This window comes from Trachinotus anak, unplaced genomic scaffold, assembly GCF_046630095.1.
Source record: "Trachinotus anak isolate AG129_WGS33_773 ecotype Australia unplaced genomic scaffold, CSIRO_AGI_Tana_v1 ptg000021l, whole genome shotgun sequence".
NCBI classification, from domain to species: domain Eukaryota; kingdom Metazoa; phylum Chordata; class Actinopteri; order Carangiformes; family Carangidae; genus Trachinotus; species Trachinotus anak.
In genome coordinates this window covers 18268002-18287933 of record NW_027273872.1, presented here as the reverse complement: position 1 = coordinate 18287933, position 19932 = coordinate 18268002, and the positions used below count along the sequence as shown (strand labels likewise).

Sequence of the window (19932 nt, the reverse complement as noted above, 5' to 3'; positions counted from 1 at the left end):
ATAGATGCAGCAGAAGCTGAGATATCCTGAGCTTTAGTTCCTATAACTGATCAAGCTCCAGGAATGTGGATCCTGTTCAGTAGCATTTTTGTTAGACACTGAATGTTTTTCATTCTCCTCGTGCCCAGTTTTTGTCTCCCAGCCAAACCCAGGATAAGCTGTGATGTCATTAGATTAATTTTCTTGAATTTTTCTCCAAGTATTCACCATGAGTACTAAATTGACTTTGGCATGTAAAATTGGTGCAGAGCCCCTTTAATATTTGTTATTTTGTAGATTAGATTTTCTTGGCAGTCATGTTACTAAAGCGGGAAGCATCAGATGGTCTGTGTAGCTGTTTGGTTACATAACCACATTTACTCTGGGTCTGAGGCTCACCTGTTCCAATATGGTGTTGATCCTGTCCACCTCGCAGTCAATCACGTAGCGCTTCTCCTGCCTCCTATCCATCTCCTCAATGATGCGCTTGAACTCTGCCGCGTCTGTTGTGCTGCTAACCGAGCGAGCGGTCACCTGCCAGTTGTTAGCTACCGCTGCCTCCATGATGGCCTGCAGTATAGAGAAACCTAGAGAGAGGGAGAGACACACACACACACACACACACACACACACACACACACACACAGAGAGAGAGAGACCCCGAGGATTAAACACAAAAGAGGCTGGCACACAGTCGTGCAAGAACTGAGTGGCTGCTAATTTATTCTAGAGAGGTTTTTGCTTGAATCCAAAGGTTAAAGGCCATCTCATTACAATCTAAAATAGCATTGTGAAGTCTGCAGGCCCACTAAAATATTGTCTAGAGTCTAGACTCTGTGTGCCAGTGTGTGTAAGTGTGTGTGAATGTACATTTGCATATTGAGAAGGCAATATCATAATGAAGTTAAAGGACAGGAATTGTATCTCCATATTATTAAAAGATCAGTGGGTGATGTTATTGTGCTTGGCATCAATTAAATTATGGCATTTAGCTCAGCCACATGTTAACTTTGACGCTGCGGTGAAACACATTGCGGCCCGTGTCTCCTTGCAGGATGGCGCCAACTCATTTAAAGATAAAGACAATGAAACATTCATCCAGGCCAGTGGTAGAAAGAGATCATTATGCTACCAAGAATGGAGAATGAGCCCTTCTAATGATTAATTCACACGTGAAATATTTTCATTTAACAGAGCGCTCAGAAACACTATGGTCAAATCACATACCACAGAATGAATAATGTAGTCCTATTTCTGGAGGGATAGATTGCACGTAGCACAAGCTGATATAAAAATGGCTTAACTCTTCTCCAACGTACAATGGGCGAAAGAGAACATGAAGGTTATTAATGAAAATCAAGCACACTTCTGGTATCTCATTAAGCCATGGACAATGCAATTGCAAACTGTATGTACAATAAGCTTCTTTTCCATATTGCTATTCATTTTTCATCATCCGTCGTGTGGTTAACTGATACAGAAAAAGGAAAAGATGAAAAAACCTCCAGTTGCAGCAAATTCTGGTTGACGTACAGATTTTATATGACGATTACAGCAGTGGGCAATGTAAACACTGCAAACACTTGTCATATATATATGTATACATATTTCTTCATTATTATTTTTTCTTACTGTGGGCCATTTCTCATTATTTCACATTTCACAGCCTTATCTCCATGAACCGGCTGCAGACAACCAACAAATCCAGCACAGACAGCAATGAAACAACAACAGCTGTAACAAGAAAACCACTTTGTGACTCTCTTCATTTCTCTGCTCTTGCATTTCCCTTCTTTTCCATTCCATCTGAATGGTCAAGCATATTTCTTTTTTTTTGTTTTTTCTTGGCTTGTAAATGCTCTGAGATGGCTGCACCGTGTGTGCCATGCCCTCCCGGTGTGACGCCGCCACTGCAGCACACAGCCACATTTCCAGCGGATGACCTTTTGGGCAAGTTGCACAGCGAGTAGCAGAGACTGGCGCACAGCGTGTCATCTGTCCAGAGGAGCAATGGCTTACTGCCTGGAGACATCAACATGCCAGACCTCAAGGTTATCTGGCAACCTGGTTATCAGGTCACATCTCCAAGGAGTTCAGCCTATAGTTTATGAACGTAACTTGTAGCACAGCACAGAGTTCAGATGATTTGTTGAGGGCATGTAAAGGTACACATGCAGTTCCTTTGTGGCTTCTGGGTCGCAGAGCTGTTTAAAAGTAGCAACACTTGTACTTCTGAAGTAGAACACCATGGGTCAATAAGAGTATGTAAACAGTGTAGTCTAAAGGCATAAAACTGTCTATTGTAGTTGGAATTTGTACCTGGACAAAGCCACAGTTTCCTCCAGAAAAAAATAAGTGAGGTAAAAATGTTTGAAGCTTTTCTCAAGTATCATTATTCTTAAATGAGCACAGTCTCTCGTGCACTATACCTTTCCATATCTTCCCTACCTAAAGCAAAAGTTACAGGATGAAGGTTTGAATAACATGGATGCATTATTCATTTTCCTCAGGCATCTGCTCAGAACCTCACCAACAACAAACCAGTGGGATAGCATGGCTGTCTTCCTGGCAATAAAAGCTTCTTACTTTGAGAGATGTCATGGAGATTAAATGGGTCAAAATGGTCTCTGCTGGTTTGCAAAGGCCTTGAGAATATGGCTGGTAAAGCTAAACATGCCAATGAACCATTTAACACATGCTCATCACACAGGGCAGATGACATGCAATGCATATGGGATAAAATGATAGGGTGGGTATTTGTTTAAGGGCTGCAAGTATCTTTTTGCTTACTGCGGTGCAATCGCTGATTCCTGTGCTGCTTGACAGACACAATAACATGTTTCAGAAGAATTTGAACAGCAAAAGAAAATACAAACGCTCATGGGGGAATGCTCTAGGGATTTGGGCCTCATACATGTTAATATATGTAGTGTTCTGTCAACAAAAAAAAAAAAGAAAAAAAAGTGTATTTCCTATTTCCATTTCTGAGGTGCAAGAAATACATGAATTACGCTAACGCTTATGTGAAAGAAGGAAACAATGTCCTATCAATCAGATTAGAATCACAGAGGGCTTTTATTTTGAAATTGCTGATTCGTGCGGCATTCGTCTCCCTGTGCCTCCGGCAAACCCTGAACTGTGTGGGAACAATTGGATTCATTTAAGATTCACAGAAGATTCCATGCCTGCCTAGTTTTACATTTGTATGGAAATTAAGAGATGGAATCTGGTGGTGGTAAATAGTCTGTCCAGAAATGGATTACTTCTGCTCATGTTTTTTTATTTTATTTTATTATTATTTTTTTTTATTAACATCAGCAGAAAAGTTTATGTTCAGTGATTTAGACTTCAAAATTGAAATGAACAAAATCCTTTGAGCGCAACTTAATCTGACAGCAGCAGCAACACTGATAGTTCCCTCTTCATCTCCACCAGCAAGTAAAAATAAAAAAATCACTTTGTTATTCCCTGCTTCCCTGCATACACTTACATCTGCCAGGTACCTTTCTCAGACCAGTCCACTTCAGCTTCACCCAATCAATGGATTCACCCCCCTCAACAGCACTGGAGACCCTCATGAATGCTTTTGCTAGTGATCTTTAGAGAAGCTATAAATCCCATTCACCTCTTCGCCTTCAGGAGCCCCACAGCTGTGCTGCGTCTAAAAATGTATTACAGTCAACTACATAAATTATGGAAGACAACAACATCATTTCTTTATCACCACCTATAAATCCCAGTGATATGAATGCAGCAGCACCATGCAGTGGCTTCTGCTGATCATGCTCCTCAGTGCTAATCATGACATAGAGACAGGAAGAGGTGCCGCCGGTCACGTTGTGTCATGCATAAACATACAACACGCACAAACAGTGTAGCATGGTGAAATGTACACAGTGTATTTGCACATATAGGATAAACAGGACCTGATATTCATGGTAAATATGTGTTCAGACTCATATAGTTTGTTACGTACTGTACAGTATAGTCATTTTATCATACTGTCAATTGATTAGAGTCTTCATCGCTGTGGTGGTTGTTTGACCAAATACAATTATGTAAAAAACCTATGATGCATCCTTGCACTCCACACTCCTGAAGCACAAGGCAACTTGCCAGTCACCACCACCCTCACAGACTGTCTCCGCTGCATGAGAGTAATGCTGCAGTTTCTAGTCCAGTGTAATATTGCGCATGTACATAAAGATTTCTCCTTTTCCAAACACAGTGCAGCAGTGTTGCTGTTGGCCAACGTTGCCAGGGTGCATGCAGGTCTAAGTTGAACAAAGCGTTAACTTTTATGTGTGTTGTGTTTTTTTTCATTTCATTTGGAGCCTGTGCGACCTATGGTCACCCATAACTTCCGTTCAGCCCGAGGAGACATTTTGGTCTTTTGTCTTCACAGAAGCAGACTTCCAGTCTCAGCTGCAAAGGCTTCAGCTGAAGTGAACAAGAGGCAGAATTAACATTTGCAAAATACTGACTGCACTCAAACTTCCCTCTGCATGTGGGGGTAAGTGTGAGGGCAGGGGGATGGGGGATGGTGTTGCGTGTCTGGGTCTGGATCCAGGGTTTGAACCCATGGAAAGGGTTCAAGCTAAAACAGGGCGTTAACTCGCTTAACACACACTTGAAACAACTGTGCAGTTTTTGGAGCAGTGCATAAACTGCTGAGATGGGTGAAAACTTAATTATTTCTGCATTTTCCTTTAAATGTATATCAGTACATTGCAGAGTCTGCTATCAAATCCCGACGGAGCCTGATGACGCCAAGTGTGCTTATAAATCAGAGCTGTTGCGAATGAGATGTTGTGGCAGTGTAGCGTACCAGTGGCGGAGTGAGAGCTGCAGTCCTCTTCCTCGACTGGGAACCGGATCTTAACAGGATGAGTTTTGAAGCGTCACCCGTGGCGGCTCAGCAGTAATTGAATTGAGTTGCATCTAATCTCATTGCCCAGCTCCTTTGGTTCCCTGCCTCTCATTAGGGTTCGGTGCAGAGTGTCACAGGCCTCTCTCTCTCTCTCTCACTCACAACCCTCTCTCATATCTCACAGCTGATCCAGGCTAACCAGACAAATCAGAGAAACCATATTGCAAATTTCTCTCAGCATACAACTCGGCATTAGCCCCAGTTGACTGTCAGTTTTACAGAACCAGCTATAATACTTGCTGGTATTTCACTACTGTATCATTACACTGTGTCCTCACTGGCATTACACTAATCCACATCAATCCAAAATCTAATCTACCAATCTGATCAAATAATGAAATGTTAGTAAATAAGTCACCGTTAACCACGCTACAGTACACAATAAATAAAGGGAACCACAAGCCACTGAAGCTACCAGCAAACAGCAAAGAGTGAAGAATGAATGGCACAAACAACACGATTTGAACTCATCTCTGGGGGATCAAATCTCAAGTGCACACATGAAAAAGAGGCAGTTGTTGCTGAGCCAACAGTAAATGCGGCTGCCCCCCCCCCACCCCCCCACCCCCCAACTTGCCAATCCACTGGTAAATGAGGGTCTTTGGCAGGCTGAAACGCCCTGCTGAGTACTGTCCAGGGTCTCAGAGGGCATCAGAAACAACTGAGCTGAAACCACAAAGATAATGGCTCTGACTCATAATTGTGCGGTTGGCTTGATACCAAGTTTGAACATCTGAAGAGAAAGACAGAAAGTGCACTTTACAGATATTAATGTGAAGGGTCAGTTCCCCCAAATTACAGGGGAGAATTAACATGCTGTATGTTTAATAGATGTACAGCATGTTATTTACCTCTCTTGGTATCAAAGCATGCGAAAGGTTTTGGTTTTATTTGTCCAGGGTTTTAGATATCCATCTCTTAGATTTCACAGAAGTAATTCCATTCGCCTCCACATTGTTGTGGTGTAGGCAGGAATCTCATAGAGGGACATCTCAAACCAAAGGCAAAGAATCTGGGTAATTCAATCTTGCAACACTGTAATAAGGAATTTAATATCATACCAGGTTCTGAGGCTTGTTTGCACTTTTATTGCAGTGCATCACATGTATTTTATGAAGGGTGTAAGCGGCAGATAAACACATATTTGTATTTGGTGAACTGTTTATGTTTACCACATGTTATGCATGTTTTCATATCACTGTTCATGCAATGGTATTAAAGGCTGACTATGCTAAAGTTATGTTTACATTTATTACTGTTTCCTTGTGTGCTAGAATACAAGTGCACATTTATGTCATGTCAGTTCTAATGCACATGTGTACACTAACCTTTGGGGAAAAAAAACATGACTCAAACTAGAATAAAAAAAAAAAAAAGCTTTTGACTTTTCTGTTGTGTTAACAGTGTGTTATAACAATTCTGTAATGTTCTGGTCTGACATGCCACTTTCGGGTTTCACGATTTCACGACTTGTAAATACACTGGACTGAAAAAAAAAGTTGGATTTCACTAAATACAAGTCACAACTGAGTAAATCCTTGCAGACTGAGTGGCCTCAGAAAAAGTGGGGACGTCGTGAAACAACACCCGAGGGCTGTCTTCAGCGGGAGGATGCTACAAATGTCTATTTAAAAATCTCAAGCTGTCAAAATCTCACTCTTCATTAACTACATCTCCATGTATGCACAAAGTCACACATATTCCCAGAGATGATTTGTCTCCATTGTCTTTTGAGGAAACCAAAATAAATAGTTACAGTATTTAGGGCCTGGTGAGTGTTTGCCTCTGGGCTAAGTAAGCTCACAGGGCTCTGAGGATCCCTCCAGTGTTTGTGCAGTGGAGATCAAAATCTTGGGCTGGGAGAGGAAGAAAGCTTTATATTTCCTCTCATTAGTCATCTAGCATAGGCCCACAATTTGTATAAAATAGGCTGTGATTTGCTGGTGTTATATGACCTGTGCTCTTGACTCCTGCAGCAAACTATATAAAGTAACATCAAAGCAGAAAAGTCAAATCAATGTCTGACGGTTGTCTGCAGAGGGAATCTGTAAGCAGCTGTAAAGACATGGTAATTGCGGTGCCTTTGAAATAGGTTTTAAACACCTTACAATTAATAGAAGAAACACACTACATCAAACCAGCCCATCCAACTTATGCAATTTAGAGGAAAAAACATGTTATAGCTGATGCAAGTTCCTCCACTTCTTCCAGCCCACGTTTAAAGGAAGCTTTAGACGTTTACTCTGACGGTGGAAACGTAGCATTCACCATAAAGCCAATGCCAAAGAGGCCCAAAAGTGTGTAGCCAAGGCTTTGATGTGGGGTTTACAGTAGGCCTTTAACCAAAACAGTCTCACTGCCAAGTGCTGTCCTAATCAAACAGGCAGCGCATGTCACATCAAATAGAAGCAGCATGCTGTCTATATCTTTAGAAGTGCATACATGCAGGAGGGAGGAGAGCAACGCTTCTCCACTGTGAAAATCCTCCCACAGACTTTTGCAGTGCTCCTGCATCTCTTCCTGTCGGTCTTTGTTCTCTTGTCACTCACACTCAATACATACTGTGACCTATCAGCACGTATACATGGATAGCCATGTGTGCTAATACACACACACACACACACACACACACACACACACACACACACACACAACCCTATATATATGTGTGTGTGTGTGTGTGTGTGTGTGTGTGTGTGCATGTGTGTGTGTAGCTTAGTCTCTAGGTAGCTTCAACTAATCAGCTGGATAAAAAAAATGACAGACTTACCTTTCATAAAAAAAAAAGTCCAAATATTATTCTACTCTTGTGTTTACTCCTGAGGATGACATATACTCAATTTATATGTTGTTTCAAGCAAACAAATCAAGTTGGCCCCGTGACATAGTGTAACATCAAAGCAATCAGCCTCTTCTATGACTGCTTGAAGCAAAGGCCAGCGCATTTTGTTGTAATGGAAAAAAAAGAAGCTCCCAGCAGTAATTTCATGGCTGCTGAAGCTAGCATTGGGTAGGTGGTAAAATGGCTTTATTCCAGGTTGAGTTAAAAGAGGACACTGAGAGAGCATAGAGGTTTATTGTGTTTAGTGTGACAGACGATGGTTCTTGTATCGCTTTTTTTTTTTTTTTTTTTAATTAATTTTTTTTTATAAAGGCACAGGTGCTTGACATGTAGTTTCCCAAGGGGTTACTGAATTACAGAGGTTGCCACTGCAGGCCGGACTATCTGTATACTGCGATGTCACTTTGGCAGTGATACCTGCTTATGGCTGCAAAATAAAAGAGAGAGAGAGAAAATGCCAGTGATGCATAGCTTCACCCACATTTCTTTAATATTATTTTTCTTGTGCGTTTTATGGCTTCTCTGATGTGCCCTTTCTTGTCAGCGTGTCCAAGCTGATTTATTCTCCTGATGCATGCATAATTTAGTTGTTATGAAGCCATGAAGGAGAGGACCACTAAAGCACAAGAGGCATATGTGTGTGTGTGTGTGTAAAGTCTCAGCTGGGTGCAGCTGACGTGCCATTATGGTGGCTGTGATGAGACCACAAAGCCTGGCAAACAAGCTGCAGTCTATGATATAGACATGGTTGCAGTGGGGAGATGGCATTCGCACTTATTATCTCACATTGCGAGCAGAGACTATAAATCAACAATTGTGGGCGACAATATTGCACTTCACTAGACATTATTTGTGTGAAATGTGTCAGAATGGCATAAAAATTACTTATATAACGAACTGAGATGGAAAAAGCAGCTGATGGTTCGTAGTGGCACTTGGTGAAGACGATGCTTCGGTCTACTACCGTGGTTAAAATGCAAACCACAGAGCCACTGCACATGAAAACATGTCACCACACGTCCTCAACTGATGGTGCTGAAGCAAAAAGCAACAGCCATTTCAAGTCTGTGTCTAATGACTGGAGTTTGGACAGTCCTTAATGCGTCTGGTAGTGTATCACACCACTTGATTTGTTTTGTTGTTTATAACAGTAAGAGCGAGGCCAAACCAACACAATCAAATTAAAGGACGAACCTGATTTTGGTTTGCCATCAAAGGCATCCTGAGGAAGCAGCGGGAGGCATTTATTGTTTCACTCTTTTCGGGAACAAAGGCAACTGTCTCTGGGTAGCCAATTAGAGGGATTGCTGAAGAATGGGGAGCAAGGTTCGCTTTAGTTGCAGTGTATCTGACGCTGCCTGATTGTACCCCCCCCCCCCCCCCCCCCTCTCTCTCCCTCCCTCCCTCCCTCCCTCGCTCCCACCTCCTCATATCTATCTACAGTAGCTTGGCAGAATTAAATGAGATGAGGCTAACTATGAGGGGTCATCCAATCCTCCCATTCACAAGCCTCTTGGCCGTGTTGGCACATCACTCTGCCAATTGTGCCAGACTGCAGTTAGCTTGTCTGCCTGTTTAACAGCTGATCAACAGTGTCTGCCGTGAGTTATGAGGGTTTAATATAAAGCCAAGCAGTCTTTGATTAATGCAGCCTTCAATCCGATGCTTGCAAATCATTTCATTAGCAAACCACTGACATTAGCAGCCATGACAGAGGTAATCACGTGTTCAGAGTTCTCACCCACTTCCGTACGGTTTAAGAAAAACTACATACACATCAAGTACATGTGCAAGAATACACCTGATCCAAATCCTGCAATATTTCTCTATGCTTATATTTAAAAGAGGCTTTAATCTGGTCTGCACTCTGCTTATTAAATAAAAAGACTGTGTCTAAAAGTACCAGTGCTATTTAGCATAAAAATGTTAACTGTCTGGGCACAGACAAGAGGCACGTAATCAGCGTCTGAATTAAAATAGTTTAGCCAATAGATTGAAACTGAAATAAAAAGCTCAGGATTTCAATGTGACCCCTTCAATTGCTTGTAAAATAAAACTGAATGTTAAGATGCCTTATGTCTAACATCTGATGGATAAGAAGAGACACTGAACATATTTGGATGAGTGGGTTAGGAATGTGTTGAGTGATTCACAGTAGCTGTACATTAGCCCGTCAGAACAGTCATGAACTCTATAGCTGTCTGTTGTTGTGAACGTGCTGATCAGTTCCATTGTTTCAGACATCGCCTACACTGATATTACACGTGACTCGAGCTCTGCACACCAACAAGCAGCATGTCAGCACTGTGTGCATGTCCTCTGTCAGTGTCAGACCGCTTCCACTCAGTCATTTTTGTCACGTACAGTTAAGATCTTCTGACTGAGCCAACAGCACCTAAAAACACAATGTAGGATCTGAAAAAAATGTATTTTAAAGTCCCTGAGTGGATTTGTTGGAAGTGCAATCTGTAGATTACAACAAAGTAGATGACTGCAAGTCAGAAAAATCACTCGTCTGCCTAAAGAATGTAATGTGTCTGGCTCAAATTAGCATATTAAAATGGTTAAAGTGTGAACTAAGTTGTTTAAATGGAAGGTTAATTTACTACACTTTAAAGGCGAAGAAAAATCAGTGTTTTGATTTTAGGACTTTTGTACTTCATGGTTTCAGTTGTTTTGGAGCACACTTCAAACAGAAAAACTTTGACTAATGAACCACATATTTGCATAGATTCATTTGTTTTATCATTGCTTTCATTATGGGAAACTAAAATTGGCCTGTTTGATTTAGGTTTAGGTTCAGACTGTTGTCTGGGAGACAGCTGCCTGAGTCATAATGAAGGTGCAAGTAACATTTTTTTTTTTTAGAAAGTAAATATATTTCTCTGAAGGACAGCTTTGGTGTAGTTCAATTTCTTCCTGCGTTAGCACAGCACCACTATAAGGCCTCGCTTTTGGTTATAAATATATATTTCTGCTATAATATATATCACATTTAAATTCAATATTGACATTTTAAGACCTTTAACAATAGACGTGAAAGACAAGTTCCTGCAAACACTTTGGAGACCATATAGTAGGTCACAATTTGCACATATTTGCATGTTTTATAATAAGACATTCCCTCTGTGGTCAAAAATACTCCGACAACCTCGACTGATCAATACTGCACCTTATTGTTCCAGATAAGTTTGCTGAATAGTCTCAGCTGCAGTTGAGGTCACTGAAAATATTGACACAGTGAATAAAAGAAGTGCCCTGGAGGTATTTTTGGACTGAATGCCAGACTACAGCTTCTACCTGGCAGATTTTTGTTCAAAGTACATTTGACTTCCTGGTGCAATAATGACGGTTTAAATATCGAACTATATTTCAGCTGTAGTTTCATCTGTCAGCAGTTAAATGATAAAAGCAAATAGCTGTGTGCTTTCTGTGCAGCAGCTACGTGTTGGATCGTTTTCCTCCTAACTGTATCACATTCAGAATATTGATCAGGAGAGGAAATGATGGAGGGAGCCGCCAGGAGGCCCAGCATTGTTCTTAATATGTCATCACCGCCAGTGGTTATTGTGTGACAGGCTAAAAATCCTGTGTCTCACAAAACCATCATGGATCGAAAGAGGTGGCAGCTCCAGGTCTTACCACAAAATATTGCCTGCATTGCTCTCCGCAGATTGGTATTCACGAGATGTCACAGGGTAATATAAGTGCTTTTACAGCGTCAGAAAACTCAATCAGTTATATTTACGTCTTCATTCAGGTTTTATTTTTTCGTCTTGTTGCTCAGTTGAAGGTGAACTGCTTTTTTTCCCCCCTCAAAACTAACAAAATCAAAGTAATGCAGAGCGGCAAGGGAGCGACATAAACACTGAAGGCGCAGAGTGAGACAGCCGTGATGGGGGAAGGATAGACATACAGTTGACCCTTTACTAAACCCCTCCCCCAAACAGTGATTGTGACAAGGCACAGCAGACCTGTCAAGCTTTGAATTTAGAGCTACACTTTGCATTTAAAGTGTTTGGATGGAGGTGTTCTTTGTAGCCTTTCCAAAACCAGAAACACAAGAGCAAACATGGAACAAATGCACCACCAGCTCCATCGCAAGCTGCAATTATTAGCATGTCTAGCTACCTACAGTAGTAACCAAACATTAGGGCACATATTGGTCTATACACACATATAGTTAGTTAGTTTGTGGGTTAAAATGCCCCTTTCACAAATAGCACATCCAATATATTATATCAGAGTTTAAGCTGATATAAGCAGGTCTGCCAGGGGGCGGGGCTTAGCGAATGGATCAGTTGTAGTTATTGGAAAAATTAAAATACATAAAGGCATGCACTGTTTGCACTGTTCACAGTATCTACTGCTGCAGGACAGCTGTTCTAAAACAGCACTGACTCAAATTGGTATTCAGCTTTCAAACACACAACAGACAAGTTTTTGGAGCACCTGGGGTTTGTTTAGCAATTAATTTTTTTGTGACCACTCCAAATTCAGATTCATTTGCTGCATTTAGGAAACGGATATTTGTGACTGCTGCACTACTACAGTCACAATGAGCTTCAAAGGTAGGCTCTCAGGAGGAAGGGCCATCAGAGAAACCTAAAAGCATATAAGGAAAAGGTATACAGGGTGTGAGAGAGAGAGAGTGAATCATAAATCAAGTAGAGGTGAGATTGCTGAATCAGGGTTGATTGTGCCTGGGAGAGACAATAAAGCCTGTAATCATCTGTCTCTGCTGCACAGACCTGGCAATTATCTGCCCATACCTGACCGCCAGAACAGAAAGGGCAAGATCCATCTACCTTCAGCCTATACACACCCTCTTTTTTGAGGGGAAATTCAGCTGCTGATGCAAACTGAAAAAGACAGAAAAAAAAAGAGTATTCACTCTTGGAGAGGTGAGAATTGGAGGAAACAGAGGATATGGTTGAAGGAGTGCTGCCGAGATTGTCACTTTTTCCTGGTTAACCATACTGTACGTGATGTTTGGGGTGAATCAAAAAAAAGAGTGGTGATTTCTGTTTGGATCTTTCATCTCTCTCTACCCACACATATATTAACACACACACACACACACACACACACACACGTCAAGTAGCCTGCCAATATATTACCTCAGATAAAAGAAGAGTAGCCACTCATTTTGCCGGTGTAACACTGCCTACGGAGGCTCCATTTGCAGGTTCCTTCATCATAATGTCTGCTTTCAAACAGCTGTCTGATATTAGCATTTAGGGCACAAATTTACCTCCATTTCCATCCAATACATCAGAGCCTGAAGCATATGGACCATCACTCTCCGACTGAAGGCACTGCACCGTAGCCTAAAAGCATTTTTTGCCAGTCCAATAACAGAGCCAAATGAATAGTGTGGTTGTAATTAATCTTTTCTATTGACTGAATAAAACCTCATGGTGGAACTGAGCTTTTTTTTTTCCATAGTGCCGTTTTCCCTCCCTAATGGGAGAGTTTAGAGCATAATTGCGAAGTTACCTCGAGTATTGTGGACGATCAATGCTTTTATCAAACACAAATTAAAAGGCAAAAAAGGCACCCAAGAAAATAATATGTTGCAACAGGTGTTTTGCTCTGCCTGAGCAGCGACTCATTTATCACCGGATTTATTTGTTTATTCACTGTGTATGTACTGCAAAATCAGAAATCTGTCACCGCTGCCTGCATGCAGGGCTGTATGTTAAATATTTTAGATTTTTCTCACTCGCTTGCGTAGTGAGCATTTACATTCAAGATCAGATCACTTTTCTCAGCATATCCGTTCTGCTTTTTAGACAATGCACACATGAAAGACATGGTAGAGCAGTGTATTGCAAGACAATGCTCTTTCAGTGAGCCTCAGTCAGGTGATCCAGAGCTGCATCAAGACTGAACAAAGAGATCAGTGAGTCCCAGCCTGAGGTACTTGTACTACTTCTGCAGTCGCAAAGGGGTAAGTGACTGTGAAGTAGGCTAGCTCAGCTAATTTAAAAAACATTCCTACGAGTCAGTTTGAAATATGTATCCATATATTTGCATTAGGAGGAAAATAAACATTTCTAAATCGCTGTGATATTAATCTTCAATTTAAATTACTCACAAAAACAACAGTAAGCTACTGTATTAACTGCACACCTGTCATCACAATGTGTCAGTCATAACATCTTCAACACCACATGATGAGAATGCATTAAAGTTAATGAGCAAACAGAGAAGTCGAAATAGTGATAGTTATTGAAATAGTTCCTTAGCAACTGAAGTAATTTTGGAACAGTTGAAATAATTAGCCAATGATTACACAGTTGAACAAGTTGTCTAAACACATAAAGTTACAATACTTAGATAAAAGTAATCAATTGAAATAGTTAAGTGCAATGTATCAATAATTAAAATCGTTAGATTGACAATTAAATTGTACGTTTTGGAAATGAGCACATTTGGAACATGACAGGTGGTATCCATGAAGCTCATGAGGCAGGGTTGTGGGGGTATGACAGACAAATAAAGTTTGGAAGCACTAAATAAATAAACAACTGAAACTAATACAGACGAAAGCAAGTTGTCTGTCCATTTTTCATTTGCTTCTGAGCCTGAGGATGAAAAAACAAAAAACAAACAAAAAAAAAACACTTTTAAAGACTATTTTCCCCTGTCACTCCTCTTGGTTTAGCCAGCAGTCAGTGTCCATATTGCCAGGGGAGCTGCACTACCTGATAAGCGGAGATAGAGGCTCTCTGACACATCTGTCTGCTTGATGAGCCAAGTGTCAAAGCCCCCCAAAGTGCTGGATGGAGTGCATCAATAAACGACTTTAATCCCCTCCTGGGGCCAATGTCCTTCCACTAATAAGGGATCGTCTTATACCACTGGCAGTAAGCAGAGAGGTAAAAGTGGCTTGGCATGGTCCTCAGCACGGGGATGTACAGTACACAGGGAATTGTCTGTACACAGGTAACAGGCTGTAAATCACACGCTCCTGCTGTTGCCTTAATTGCTGTGGACTGAATTGGTGCTTCACTTCTTCCTCCCTCTCACTTTCCCTCCCACTTTTGCCCTCTGCCACTGTTTTTACTCTTTAAAGTTTGTCTGTTTGTCTGTTTGTCATCACTCTCCCTCTCTCCAACACCTCTTCTCTTTTTGTATTACAGGCTCTCTTCCCCACCTCCACAATGTATCCAACTCTGCCCCAGACTGTCTCGCTTGCCAGACAGACGAGGAAGAGCAGAGGCATGGGGACCGGTAGCTGGGCAGTATTGGTTGTGATGAAGGACGTGTGGGTTGCTAGCATCCCCAGGGAAGATCTGATGAGTGTTCTCGTCAGAGTGACCCTAATTAACCACATATTATCTGCAGGCTGTGTGGAGGATTAAGGCCCTCAGCTCCAGACCCTACAGGCCCAGAGACCCAAAGACAGAGGACTCTGCACTGAAGCACACTTCATATTCTGCCTCAGAGCGCAACAGAGAGAGGAGGGGGAGCGAGGCTGGACCATAAAAAGAACCAAACTCAGAGCAGAGAGCACACTGCAGAGAAGACAGGTTGCTTGAAGCATATCTGCAGGTCAGGACCTTTCTATAATGAGCAAATAAACATAGCAAATCCAAGCTGCTATGTGCAGAGCGGGAGGAATATGTAGCCACCCTTTTTGGAGCCCTCACAAAGAAGAAGACATATCGTCTCTTTGTCTGTCACATGTTCAACACGTCCTTCCCCTCTGCCCAGGTGCTGTTTGAGCAAATTGAGGTTTCTGTAGGAGGATGGGGCTGTTATTCTATTGAGAGATAATGAGCTCATTTTCTCGTTTGACATTAGAAATACCAGAAATGAACGCTTCGCCATGTTGACAGGTCGTCATACACACGGCGCGCTGCTACATTAAACCAGCGTTTATTGTCAACTAGGCAGTGCAATCTGGGAACCTCACAAAAACCCCTCATAGACGCAACGGAACGATCAGCCCCCACAGGCAGGGAGAGGCTGTGGTTTCTGTAGAAAACATTTCAGTAGCAGCTGTGACATACCTCATTTCAGATGAAAGACGAGCCAATACCAACAACATGATTAAACAGAAGATTAACTGACACCGACCAGCAAACTGCTGGAAGAATCCAAAGGTTATAGCTCATAAGATGTGATGTTTCTTAAAGTGTAACGTGTTATTACAAGTATTACGAGCTGCTAGTGAATATATTTCACATTTACATATCACCAAACTACTGTATAAAATAGTGCAGTGTAAACAGCTTTACAGGGCTTTCATAAAGTATTACAGGGTAAATCTATCCTTCGCTAACCCTGGTGTGCAGCTGCAACCCTGAGTCACTGACACATTTCCTGTGGTTCCACGCTGTAATTCAAGCCTGAAGTCCTGACTCAAGGCCCGCGCCGTCACCTACCTCGTTCAGTGTCGTAGAGGTAGACGAACTTCTGCCACTTGTAGTGAGAGAGCAGGCTGAGGACAGCACCCCGGAGGGCGGGGCGCATCTGGATGACAAACTGCACCTCATTATCGGTGGGGTAACTGGGTGTGACGAAGGAGGTGTGCAGGGCGCCGCAGAACGAGGTCAAGGTGTTCATGGACTTCTTGTCGTAGAATCCGAAGATGGCGTACACCCCGCGGGAGAACTGGGAGCAAACTGCAGGGACAGCACAGGGCAAGAGATTAAGAAACAAGTCAGCAAAATATGTGTATGCACATTGGCAAATGTGTGTCTCATCACTTTAGGCAGCAATAAGTCGATTGAGTCGTTTGACCCACCACTAATAGCAAATTAAGGGTGGACTCTAAATGACCCCCAATGCAACTGACTGAAGCACTGACAGCATATCCTGGGAAAAAAAATAATACAAATACATAATATATAACCCTTGATGTATTCTGTACAGTCAGATTTATGGTTTTGTTTTTTTAACACTTTGATCAAATACTGTAGTTTCTGATCTAAATGAAAAAAATGGTCAATTTACTGCTGCTGCTGACATTTAACATTTGAGAACTTCTGCTTATGTGTGTAGATATATTTATATAAATAAATAAATACACATCTTCATATCTATATATATTATATATCATATATATATTATATCTATTGAAACTTGGATTTAGGCAAAAATGCTAAACAAATTGCAAAAAATGCTCCTTTATTGGAAGGAATTGCTGCTTTTCTTTATTTTTTGTGACAGTAAAATGTCAGGCTGAGGACAGCACCAGCACAAAATAAGCATAACGATAATGTCACCTTGGGCTTTAGGAAATTGCGACGGGCATGTTTTGCTGTTTTCTGACATTTTACAGACCAAATTAGTCAGTTAAGGGACATTCCACAGATTTTACACTTCAACTTCAGTCATTAGGGCAACTGCTCAGACGGTGTGATGGCCTCCAGGGCTCTGGAGAGAGATTTTCATAGCCTGAAAAAAATAACCCTAATGATGTCATCAGGGTTATCTCAGCTTGGGCTTGGAGACTACAACCCCTTTGATTGAGTAATCAATCATGGAAATAATTGCTAGTTGCAACCCTAAAGCCGAATACGCATCCCCAGTGGTCACCACACAGAAATTTATAGTTATAATAATTTTGTTATAATATTCAGTCTCTGCATCTGGATAATGCATCTGAAGAAAAATGCATGTTACGCATAATAGACTATGGTGAAAAAAACAGCATGCACTGCATCAGAGGGTGAAGTGAATCTGGCAATAGTCTGGCTCACAGTAGGACAGGATGTCAGCAGGAATCCCGTAGGTGTAAATGCAAGCAGCGCAGTGCAATTATGTGTGTTTGTGGCGGTAGGAAAGTGAAAGCCAAAGGGCAGACACGTCACGCCATTCACTGAAGGTCTCCAGCTCCTACCGGGAGCTCCCACCAGTTATCGCTCAGTTCCCTCATCCACAGTGAAGGACTCACTGCAGCCTTCACAGCAGCTGTGAGCGCCACTGCTGCCTGCCGCCGCTTCTGCTACCTCCCATGAAAGAGTTGAAAAAGACAGCTCTCTCTGCCTCGAGTGAAAAGGGAACACAGTTTCACTGTCAATGACCTCAGGTGTACCCACAATGTCTTTGTTGACAGCACAATATCAGTTACAGCTATACACTGGCTTCCTGTTCCTTTTAGAATTGAGCCCTTAATGGGCGAGGAACTCCCCGACTAACTATATTCCTCCAAGAACACTATGATTGAAGGCAACACTTAGGGAAACTGGGGATGTAACCTTTGTCAATTATGGCCCAAAGCTATGGAACACACCACCTATTGATATCAGATGAGTATGAAGTATTAAGCTAAAAAGCTAAAGCTAAAAATTTATCCCTTCACTTCAGCCTTTAACAAGCTCTGAAATTTTGCACTTTGCTCTGAACTCATGTACTGCAGCACTTCTTTTAAATGCTGTAATAGATATTGATGTCGGTGGTTCATTTATAAATTTGGAAGAAAAAGACTGTGGTGTGTCTGTGTTATTATTATTACTATTATTATTATTATTATGATTATATACATGGTATCTTTGGATGAAAAATTTGATCTATTTAGAAAGAAGAAAGAATGTAAACAAAAAAGGGAAAAAAATACAAGATTGACCCAGAATGTCAACTACCGAGCAAAACAAACAAGCCCTTCCACAGGCTGCATAAAACAAGATGCTGTTTGCTGAAATTGCTACCTGAGACGACGCAAGGTAAAAGAAAAATAATCAGTAACACAATCATTTGAATGTCCTCTGTAACAAATCTATAACCACTTTGGGGGAGTGAACATGTCAGTAATACAAGTACTTTTTTTTTCTTCTTTTAATCAGCATGTGCATCTGATGACATTTCTTGAGGGGCAAAAAAAAAAAAAAACAAACAAACAAAGAAGGTCTAAAGGTTTTCATTTGCTTGTGTATTCATCATGCACTCTAGTGGGACAGCATAAATTGTCAGGCAGGAGCGACTTCCATTCAGTCAGAAGCCATTAATGTGTAAACTAATATTCAGAGCTACAGGTGTGTTTTGCTTTTATTACCCTATCATGAATGGCTGTTCACTTATTCTGACTGACTCTCAAGTGGTCCCGCTGAGTAATCAAGCATTCCTAACATCCGTAAACACTGTGAATATTCCAGTACAGTGGGCTGGATGACATGAGGGAAGGCTCTATCCAATCTCACACAAAGGCTATGTCAAATATCTGTTTGTGATTGGCTGATGGATTTCCATTCACGCTGTATGCTTGGATACATCAGACATAGCGTGAGCTCAATTCATCACCAACATGACAATTTGTACTTTGCGCCTCCGTCCTAATCAAGCACAAGATGCAGTCTCTCTCTCTCTCTCTCTCTCTCTCTCTCTCTCAGAGGACGACATGACTTCGGCTCTTAAGCACAATTGCTGTGTGAATGAGAGATGTAGTCACTGCTGGGATTTGCCTCCTCCTTTTTAATTCTATTTCCCCCCTATCTGTCCTGGTACAGACACCTCTCCCAAGGTATAAGCATCCATTGTCACCAACACACACACACAGGCAGGCGCACACACATGCACTGATGCAGGCATACGAGCGCACGCACACACAACACAGCTTCTTGATAAGTGAATCAACAGATGGACAGCAGTATTGTGGGTAAGTGCTGCAGGGTGAATGGTGCAATCTCCCTCACTGAATGGGAGCCAGTAGGAGTTCCAGACCTCGTCGAGGCCCAGTTTTCTCTGCACTCTCTCTTAATTTGGGCCAGTACTGACACAGAGCCTATCCTAGGGGACCAGATCTGGCAGCCTCTTTCTCTCTGCTCAGCTGTCCTCTGCTTATTAGGTTGAGCTTTGAGCAAGTCCACGCTTCAATAACAGATATGTCCACACCACTCGCACATACACGAACCCTCTCTCCCTATACCCTCTTCTTTTGTGCTCTCATCTTGCCCCCGTTAGTGATGCAGTGTCTTTGTGCTCCGTCTTTTTCAGGGTCACCACCTTATAGTAGTGGAAAGGTTTGCGCGTTAGGGGGATCCCATGAGCAGCGATCAGAGCTGCACAAAGCCTCTCCCATGGCGGAGAGGATGTTCTAGACAAAGCATGACCTGTTCTGTTTTTGGGGGCATGGACCAGCCAGTCTCACTGCACCAGATCTGCCAGCCTCCAGTAGCTCCGCTACTCAGACACAACTTGTGCTCAACTCTTTTGCCTCAAGAGCTGCACA

General features: G+C 41.9%; 1 protein-coding gene across 5 annotated transcripts in view; it reads right to left on the bottom strand.

Annotated features, from left to right (window-relative positions):
• The window catches only part of gria3b (glutamate receptor, ionotropic, AMPA 3b), a 112227-nt gene that overhangs the window by 38329 nt on the left and 53966 nt on the right, over positions 1–19932 (bottom strand). For all 5 annotated transcript variants that reach the window (XR_011684429.1, XM_071457140.1, XM_071457141.1 and 2 more), the window contains 2 exons: positions 16148–16387; positions 379–566 (listed from right to left, as the gene is read on the bottom strand). Coding sequence is in view for 4 of the 5 variants with exons in the window: in XM_071457140.1 (XP_071313241.1) it covers positions 379–566; positions 16148–16387 (428 nt within the window). In the remaining variant the exon portion in view is untranslated. The remainder of the gene's footprint in view (positions 1–378; positions 567–16147; positions 16388–19932) is intronic.